At 41.4% G+C, this 9961-nt stretch overlaps 2 protein-coding genes across 7 annotated transcripts in view; one reads left to right on the top strand and one right to left on the bottom strand.

Moving 5' to 3' along the window:
• Nucleotides 1-7909, top strand: part of XPA (XPA, DNA damage recognition and repair factor) — a 60048-nt gene extending 52139 nt beyond the window's left edge. For 3 of the 4 annotated variants that reach the window (XR_003523566.2, XM_027614463.2, XM_027614466.2), the window contains one exon: nt 7434-7908. The gene's annotated coding sequence lies outside the window, so the exon portion shown is untranslated. Of the gene's footprint in view, nt 1-7433 lie in introns of all 4 variants that reach the window. The other variant, XM_027614465.2, reaches the window with a different exon arrangement.
• The window catches only part of NCBP1 (nuclear cap binding protein subunit 1), a 38036-nt gene extending 28397 nt beyond the window's left edge, over nt 1-9639 (bottom strand). Inside the window, exons 1-3 of one of the 3 annotated variants that reach the window (XM_027614451.2) lie at nt 9502-9639; nt 1903-1991; nt 1225-1325 (exon numbers count right to left, since the gene is read on the bottom strand). In XM_027614451.2, the coding sequence (XP_027470252.1) occupies nt 1225-1325; nt 1903-1991; nt 9502-9535 (224 nt within the window). In that variant the 5' untranslated portion in view covers nt 9536-9639. Of the gene's footprint in view, nt 1-1195; nt 1326-1902; nt 1992-9501 lie in introns of those variants that run through there. The other 2 variants (XM_027614452.2, XM_027614453.2) reach the window with 2 other exon arrangements.
• Between the last annotated feature and the right edge of the window lie 322 nt (nt 9640-9961).

Here is a 9961-nt window from a genome sequence, read left to right on the forward strand (position 1 = left end):
CCTCTCTCCACCCACAAAGCCATGGTTTCCATCACAGTTTCAGCATAAGTTGCCTCTATTCTAATAAATGCTTTCAAAACAGAAGGCACCTTATAGATCACTACAGCAAAATAATTTTTCTTAGTCATTTCTTAGTCTAAGGACAGGTCTTTCTGAAATGAACTGGATTTCTTTAAAAAACTGGAACCCAAGGGGCACCTGGGTGGCTCAGTCATTAAGCGCCTGCCTTCGGCTCAGGTCATGATCCCAGGGTCCTGGGATTGAGCCCCGCATCAGGTTCCCTGCTTAGCGGGAAGCCTGCTTCTCCCTCTCCCACTCCCCCTGCTTGTGTTCCCTCTCTCGCTATGTCTCTGTCAAATAAATAAAATCTTTAAAAAAAAAAAAAAACAAACTGGAACCCAAATTATTTGTACTTTGAGAGGTTAAAATGAAATCCACTGATTGCTATGATTTGTGCATACATTTTTAAATTTCAAAAATGAACTGTAAGCATTAACATTAATTAAAATATTTGAAATAACTTAAAATTCAACTTCATATTTGAAATTTTAAAATACCTCATAACTTATAATTTCATGTACAGTACAAAGACCCCTTTTATCCAAAAGTTGTAACCATTTCTTTGCAAAGCATACAATTCAGTGATCAATGTCCATCTGACAGATGAGAAAGCCTGGATTGTTAGTTCCACCATTGGGAGAGACTGTTTCATGATTTCATATGAGACTTTTCCCACTTTAATATACTCATGGATTAAATAATGATATTTGTTCTAGCTAACCTAACTCCAAGAAAGATTATGCCTAGTAATAGCTTCAAAAGTTTCTTCAGTCTTCTGAGAAGGACTATTACTCAAGTGACCAGTTCCCAAATTTGGTACTACTGGTTTAAAACACACATTAAACTCTATGTATTATATATATTTAAATGCACATACTTAAAAATCTCTGAATGTGAAAAGTGTCTACTTTCTCACTTAAAAAGTCAACTGAAATGATTCTAAGGTTCCAAGAAAACAAAATGTAAGGAAAATGCTCAATTTTAGTCCTATTTATCTCTAAGAAAAAAAAGAGTTCACCAAAGGTCATTTCGTTTGTATAAATTTCCCATTAGAAGAAAAGCTAATGAAATATGGAACGTAAACATATCTTTTGAACATTCTCAAAGCATTTAAGAGTAGATAATACATTATCACCTGGATTCATAAATCTTTTGCATACATACACTGTACAAAGAAGCCTTAAGATCTTGCTCTTGTAGTTAGGAAGATCAGCTTCTAAAACACCTGCCAAGCCTTCTAGGTTGCTCTCCAGAGAGCAGGCACTCTGTAGAGGAGAGCATATTAAATATCTGTTAAGTACTCAGCAATTAGTGAGTTAAAATTTTCTATGTGGTCATAAAAAAAGTTAAAGCCTTATATGCATAAGGCACTATGACAGGTTTAGTATAAATCAAATCAGGTAGTTATTGTTCTTTAGAAATCCATAAAAAGAGAATGAAGGAAATTTTAAAAGCAAGCAATCTAAGGCAGCAGAATAAGAATTAGAAATGGGAGGACATCATCGGTTCTCTTGTGTCTCTGTATCTGATTCACTTAAAACAGGACTCTGAGCAAATTACCTCAGGTATCCAGGACTTGTTTGGTTCTTCATTTATAAATTGAGAGAATTATTCCTTGAGGTCTAAGACTCATATTCATGTTCTATGAAGATTACTAAAAACATTTAACTCTCAATTATCTGCATCCCAAGGGTTTAAAATGAATTTACTTTGGGATACAGATGCATGGCAATACAAGTTCCACCTAAAACTTAGATCACCAAGTTTCAGCTGCAGAAATGAATCAAGCATAGTCAACTAAAACCCTAAACCCATCACAGTTTGTGCCTATTTGGCACATACCTTTTCTCCTACTTTGCATATTAACGATTCCAAATGATCTTCAGTTTCATTGGCGTCAGAAGTCTTTCTCCTTTTGTGAGGCTGTCCCCCTGTTTCAACAATGTAAAAAAATTAACATTACATGATGAAACCACCATCACAAATTTTACTTAGCTTTTTAAATACTATTTTCTCTTTCCTACCAGAATCCCTACTTTTTACACAGGAGAAGCTCTGAACTGACCTACCACCTCCCTGACTGGGCTAGCTAGATTTACCAAAGGCCTCCATACCCAGGGACACTAGAGTAACTCCAAGAGGCATGCGTTATGTTCAGTTTGGTGTGACTAGTGCCCCACGGAGCTGTGCAGTGCAGCAGCCCTGTCCACTTCCGGGGATACACAGGAATGCTGCTTACAACACCCTCACCACTGGTAGTCAGAATATTCTCCGGAACACTCCTGTGCTGCTGCTCCCGTTCTTTAGACTGAACTCTTCACTCACCTTCAGTTGCTTGGTCCTAAAGCCTCTTAGTGCCAGTAGTACTCATTATTCTAATAATGAAAATTATCATTAAACTGATGAAATATGGGTACAAAACCAAGATGAACGCTTTGGAAAGACTTGACTAGGCGCAAAAAAAAAAAAAAAGGAGGGAAACTTCAGAAGATGGAAAAGGGAGCATAAAACATTAGGATTCCTCACTAGTTTCACAAGTGTCTGCACTTTCAACTCTTCAATTAGTAGCTTTGGTTCCTTAGACTATGCAGCATTAGGGTATAGTTTATCCCAAGCAATGGGAATCACAATCAGCAGACATATACTCAAAGAAACATCCTGAGCACTTTATCAAATAACTGGTGGAGGGAAAGTATGTTTTATGATTTCCTACTTCAACCACTAGTCTATTATGTTCAAAAACCATACCATTCAAAGAATCTTAAACAAAACTACCGCACTGAAATCATTACCAATCATCTACCTGTCCTTTTGGTTGCCGAAGAACTCAAGCTGAACAAACTACCAATCAATCTTAGGCTGGACTGTCTATTATTGTTCAGACTCTTATATTATCTCTTACCATTTTGTTTAAAATCTTAATACACACACCTTATATTCTTTTGTGGAATAACCTACAGCTTAAAAATTTTAAATTAATAGTGTTAAGTATGGAACATGATGCTGTTGATAAACACAATGTTGGCTAGTCTCCCAATGTAATTCAATTTCGACTTCCACCAATTAGATTATTAGGACAGCATGTGGACAAGGAAGCAATACTCTGTAACAGTTCTAGGCATCTGCATTAATAATGAAAATCTGCAGTCGGATATAGGATTACCCAGGAGTAAGTTAAATATAACTTCAATCTTTTCCAGACTTTGTATAGCCAAAGAAACTGAGCCATTTTTATAGAATTCATAATCACTTACTTGCCACTGTAACATCTGGCTTGAAATATATAGTAATTCTCCTAAAACAGCACTCCGCTATTCTAAGCTTGGGTATTAAAAGTCTCTTCAATGACTGAAATGATCTTCAAGTACCACCTGAACTTAAGCTGAATAAAACCAATCTATTACTATGCAGATAGCACAAGATGGAAGTACTATAAAAGGCCACACTTTGACCCCCTGACACCTTGTTATCATCATGATCTGGCTTAAATAATAAATGAATAGTTTTTTTTTTTTTAAAGATTTTATTTATTTATTTGACAGAGAGAGACACAGTGAGAGAGGGAACAAGCAGGGGGAATGGGGGAGGGAGAAGCAGGCTTCCCACGGGGCAGGGAAGGCGGGGCTCAACCTGAGTGGAAGGCAGACGCTTAACGACTGAGCCACCCAGGAGCCCCAGATGAATATAGTTTTGAGAGGATATTGCCTTAAAAAAACATAACACACATGCAGTGGGATAGAGCTGAGATGTATCCCTGGAGATACCAGCCCATGTAAAGTGGACACGTATGACACAGTGAAATCAGTGACCCTGATTCTCAAGTATGCTTCAAACCTATATCACAGGATCTATAAAGGTTCCACCACCCAAACAGCCAACTCTGATACAAAGGTCTTCTATTTCCAGGATTTATTCATTGAAAAAACCGGCATACTCAATGCAATATTTATATAAGCTATCAGCCAGGATGTTAAAATAGCTTTCTCCTGGAGCAGTGGTTCTTAACTGGGTGAGGTTTTGCCCCCACTAGGGGCCACGTGGCAATCTCTGGAGACATTTTTAGTTGTCACAAATGGGGGAGTGCTACTGGCATCCAGTGGGTAGAGGCCATGGATTCTGCTAAACATATTACATTGCATAGGACAACTCCCAACAACAAAGAATAATCTAGCCTGAAATGTCAATAGTGCTGATGCTGAGCAACTCTGTCTAGAAAGCAGAATATACTACTAATGTTCTACAGAACCGGATTCTGGTAAGGTTGGGAAAATGAAGATGGTGAAAAACTAGCTGAATGAGAGCAGTTTTTTATTTTTTATTATTGTTTTTTAAACTTCAACTACCACTCCCTTCTTTCTGGCCCATCTACTCCGCCAGCCCTTTATCTCACATCCCACCCTCCACATCCTTCCTAAGTTAACTCTCCAGCTGGCTTGTTCCCAAATCCATTTGGAATCATACCCCAGTGTTTAAAGCAACCCTCCCAGACCCTCTTGTAACCTAGAAAAGGAGAAAATGACGCTGTAGGAAAGAAGGTAAGATTTCTGAAGAAAACCTAGAAAATACAAGGACACAGTCCTCCCTGAACTGGGGAAGGAAAATTCTATTTTCTCTCTTCCCATTCTGATTGTAAGAAAGCACAAGTTTTGTTTGGAGAATGGGAGGAGGCAGAAAGTATTAAGAAGATATGCCCCACTCTCACCTGATATTTGAGAGGATATGAAGGAAGGGTGGTAAAATTATAGACACATCTGAACTCATGACAGTAGCAGGATATTGAACTCAGAAGAGAACCTGAGTATGCAGAATAAAGCACCTTCATTAAGAATAAAATTTTGGGAATTAGCTGAATGTTTTCATATACTTTTTAAGATTTTATTTGACAGATAGACACACAGTAAGAGAGGGAACACAAGCAGGGGGAGTGGGAGAGGGAGAAGCAGGTTTCCTGCTGAGCAGGGAGCCCAATGCGGGGATTGGTCCCAGGACCCAGGGACCATGACCTGAGCTGAAGGCAGACGCTTAACGACTGAGCCACCCAGGTGCCCCTGTTTTCATATACCCTTCAGAAAAACCTATCTATGATAGCTCCCAAAGCAAGAACAGATTTTATATTAAATGTAACTATGTAGAAATTTTACAGTATAGATTCAAGTTACATATTGCCACTTCATTCTGACACCCTTGGCTAGTATAGGAGAGAGAAACAAACAGGTCTTTATTTAAACCCATTTTTGTGGGGCGCCTGGGTGGCTCAGAGGGTTGAACATCTAATTGTTAGTTTCTGCTCGGGTCACGATCTCAGGGTCAGAAGGTAAAGCCTCCACATCAGGCTCCGCACTGGGCATGGCGTCTGCTTGAGATTCTGTCTCTTCCTCTGCCCTTCCCCTTGCTTGTATGCGTGCGCTCTCTCTCAAATAAATAAATCTTAAAAACAAAAACCATTTGAAAGGATCTTCATACACCAGTAATTTTTCCCTGTAAGGCGATCCTGACTTTATACGTATATACTGTACTACATCTTATACCCTTAATTATTATAAAAAACACAAACTGGAAAACAAAGACCAACCCTATAAAAAGGAAGTAAAGTAGCAAAACCAACCAGGGAAAAGGGAAAAGTAAAGTACCTTGATCTTGAAGATTTAAAGCAGAGGTGACTATCACGCCTGAAACAAACTATATTCTTCCTTGGAGGAACAAATTCCTTCACTTCTAATCATTTTTTGTATAGTTAAGTTAAAAAAGTAGTCACAGTCTAAAAGATAAGGACCTGATTCTAAGTAGCTTAAAAGGGGGTTAATATGGGTTTTTGGCAAAGGTTGTGGATAATATAAATTCTTTTTTTAAAAATTTTTAAAAGATTTTATTTATTTATTTGACACACAGAGAGAGACAGGGAGAGAGGAAACATAAGCAGGGGGAGCGGGAGAGGGAGAAGCAGGCTTCCTGCTGAGCAGAGACCCTGACATGGGGCTCTGGGATCATGACCTGAGCCGAAGGCAGACGCTTAATGACTGAGCCACCCAGGTGCCCCTGGATAATATAAATTCTTAGAAGAACAAAATAAGCAATGTACTGAACAGCTATTATATGTATATCCCATAATAACTGAAAAGCTACATTCTTTTTTCTTTTTTAAGATTTTATTTATTTGACAGAGAGAGACACAGCGAGAGAGGGAACACAAGCAGGGGGAGTGGGAGAGGGAGAAGCAGGCCTCCTGCTGAGCAGGGAGCCCAATGCGGGGCTCGATCCCAGGACGCTGGGATCATGACCTGAGCCGAAGGCAGACGTTTAACGACTAAGCCACCCAGGCGCCCCTACAGAGACATTCTTAAAGGGATTCTAAGAAATGAGTTAGATTTAGCATTGGACCAGTATCCACACATGATAATTTCCCACTTAGGATCTCCCTTTTCTTCTCTATAAATTGAACTCCACTCCAGCTGAACTAGATTGGTAGCCTCCTAACTTATTTCCCTGGATCCTGGACACTCTAGTCTGAACAAAGAGATACAATTTTAAAACTGCCCTCTATGAGTTGATCCTCTGCTACCTCTCTGATCTTAGTTCCTACAACCTCCTCCAGCCCCCTCTGCTCCAGGGACACTGGCCTCCTTGATTTCTGTGAACAGGACAGGAATGCTCCAGCCTTAAGTCCTTTGCACTCGTGGTTCCCTTGTCTTAGACCATTGCTTTTCTCCATACAGCCACCTGGTTTGCTTCCTTACTTCCTGCAAGTCTTTGATCAGATGCCATTCTCAGTGGGGTCTTCCCTGATCAACCCACATAAAACAGCAAATCCACCTCACCAATAGTCTCTACCCCCTTTACCCAGTTTTATTTTTCTCCATAGCACTTACCACCATTTGATACACTATATTTTATTTGATTGTGTTCTGTCTGTAAAAGGGAGGCTTGACTTTTATATTGTCCACTATTACTGTACTGCCAGTAGTTAGGACAGTGCCTGGCACTGTTAAATATTTGTTGAATAAATGATTATATCTTGTCAAGCATATGGAAAGTCATGACAGCCGGTGACTGATAAGGGCTGACAATAATCCAGAAATGCTCCGATACATCAACTTAATTACAGCTATTAGAATTTAGACTATTTTAAAATAGCCTTCTATAACATTTAAGCGTCTAATATTTCAGATCTTAAAAAAATCAGTAGATGCTTAACTAAAATATTCAGATCACTATTTAGGGCAAACCCCAGCTGATTGTTACCCAAATTGTGGCAATTTATAGAAGTTCCAGATTTGGTACAGTATTCAAGAGAACTATAAACTGCCCCTCTACTACTAAATTATTCAACAAAGTAAACTTTAACTCATTCTACTTTTTGTCTTATTTATTCTAAGGTTCCTGCATCAAGACCCAAATGGACCGTGATTTACTGACCAGGTGGTATTAAAAGAAACTAACTCCCAAGAAAATTATGCCACCATTACAACTGCAAAAACAAAAATTGTTTTCTACATATTCACATTCAATTCTCCAGGTTGCCCTCTGGAAACATTTTCTCTCCCTTTAAGGGTGCCCTAGAAGGGAGAAGAGTGGAGAAAAGAAAGAATGAGAAAAGCAAGAAAATGGGAAGAACTTTAAAAGTTTAAAAGACTCAAGTTCCCTAAACCCCAAGCAATCACTTCAAGCATATTAGTTTTTGATTAATCCAAGTCAAAGCATATGAAAACCGTGTTTTCTGTGCCCTGTATGTCCGTTATACAAAAAACCTCATGTGTTTAAAAACAAAAACAAAAACCTAGGCATCCGGGCACCTGGGTGGCTCAGTTGTTTAAGCGACTGCCTTCGGCTCAGGTCATGATCCTGGAGTCCCGGGATCGAGTCCCACATTGGGCTCCCTGCTCAGCAGGGAGTCTGCTTCTCCCTCTGACCCTCTTCCCTCTCGTGCTCTCATTCTCTCTCTAATAAATAAATAAATAAAATCTTTAAAAAAAAAACCAACAAACCTAGGCATGCAGCATGGTAATACTTGGGCAGAGAACCCTGGACTTGCTTTCACCAGTGTTTGGGCACTGCTAGCTATGTCTCCATGCTTATTACACTAAAACTCTGACTCCTTAGGTATCGGATAAGATGAACTAGAATATCCATCCTTTCAAGCCACTCCCTAGCAGAGATCTGATGTTTCATTGTTTAAAACTAAAGACATGTGATTCTGCTCCCACTCCCAAATGCCCCAAAATTCAAGGACAAGAAAATGTTAGTGAAGAAAATTAAAAATTTTTCTTCCATCGTTGACATCTGCCAATGTTTGTCAGCTCTTAAGCATTAACAGATGATAAGTATCATCATGAGATATTTGTTACATGTATTAACTCACTTAAACCTCACAAAACTGAGAAGAGGTTTGTATCATTACACTTCTACATTACATACTAAGGTTTACAGAGGTGACAGAATCTGGGCAAGATCATGAAGTAATGGTAGAGTCTAGCTTTGAACTGAAACCCTCTGATTCCAAAGTCTAGCCTCTTAACCACTATACCACACTCCTTTTAAAGAACAATATGGTAGAACAGAATAACAGAATTACTCAGTTTCTTCCTTTTTTGGTGGATGTATGTTTTGGATGGATTTCTGTAATTAAGCATCTTTTCCTGTTTTTTTTTTTAATTTTTTATTGTTAGGTTAATCACCATATATTACATCATTTGTTTTGGTGTAGTGTTCCATGATTCATTGTTTGTTCATCTTTTCCTGTTTTTAACTAGCAAAATTATCCTTGGTTTCTATGGTGGCAACACCATGATCCCCTGGAGCGCAAACCATACAAATGAAATAGAAAACCCCTGATCTCAATCTCTAAGAGGTCTCCCGTTAGTTTTCCAGCACTCTTCCCTTCATGAGGGAAATACACTTGCAGCTAGTTCGAAATCTAACGTAACAAGGTGCACCTGTTTATTAGTGACCTCGCGAGTGTGGATAACATTTCTTTGCTTGCAGCATGAAAGAAGGCAAATCAACGGATGACGGGTGGAGCAGAGCTCAGACTGCGATTCATCAGATCTTCCGCTCACTGCTTTGTTTCTTCCCTTCTGAGAACCCTTTTCAGGTGCAGTCGGAGGGTCAAAACAAGACACTGGGACTAGTGGGTACCTGTCACTGTGCCTAAGAGGTGGCCCGCACAGACCCAGGTGTACTTCCCTACTCGGCAGTACTAAGGACCAAATCCTGAAGAGTCCTTAGAGACCAGAGGTCCACCAGGCCGACGACTAAAGGAGTTGGGGCGGGGGAAAGCGGGGGCTTTTTAGAAGTCGCCCGGCCACACTCTCGCTCTGACTGCCTGGTTCCCCGAACGCCGCCGGTGTGTGTGGGGGGGGAGGGCTTCCCATCCCTTTCCTCGAGTCCCCGAGACCTCGGCCCCCGCCTGGGCGCGGCCTCGGCGGTCGGGCCGAAAGCACTCACCGTCGTTCTCGTCGCTGTGCCGCCGCCGCGACATGCCGCACGCCGGGGCGCTGCCGAGCAGAGCGAGACCGGGCGGAAAGCGCGGCACGAACTGTCGGGCCGCCGGCCGGTGCGAGGACAGCTACGAGACGCGCGCAGTGGCCGGCGCGCAGGCGCACTCGCTCGCGACGGGTGCGGAAGCGCAGGCAGGAGAGGCGGCCGGGTGGGCTTGGCGGGCCCTGGTGCCCGAGAGCCGGCGTCTGGAAGCTCACCAGGCCGAGGGCGTCCGGTCTGCACGCAACCGCCCCCTCGGGCTTCCTCAGCCTCTCAGCGGCTTTCTTCTCCCGCCTTTCGCTCTAAGTCCTTCCGGGGACACGCGGAAAGCACCGCCTCTTCAGCCAGCCGGAGGCCGCCGGCCACAAGTCAAATCCGGCGGCTGCAGGTCCACCACGCACACTGGAGTCCCCGCCTCAACTTCAGA

Source organism: Zalophus californianus, chromosome 13, assembly GCF_009762305.2.
Source record: "Zalophus californianus isolate mZalCal1 chromosome 13, mZalCal1.pri.v2, whole genome shotgun sequence".
Lineage (NCBI taxonomy): Eukaryota > Metazoa > Chordata > Mammalia > Carnivora > Otariidae > Zalophus > Zalophus californianus.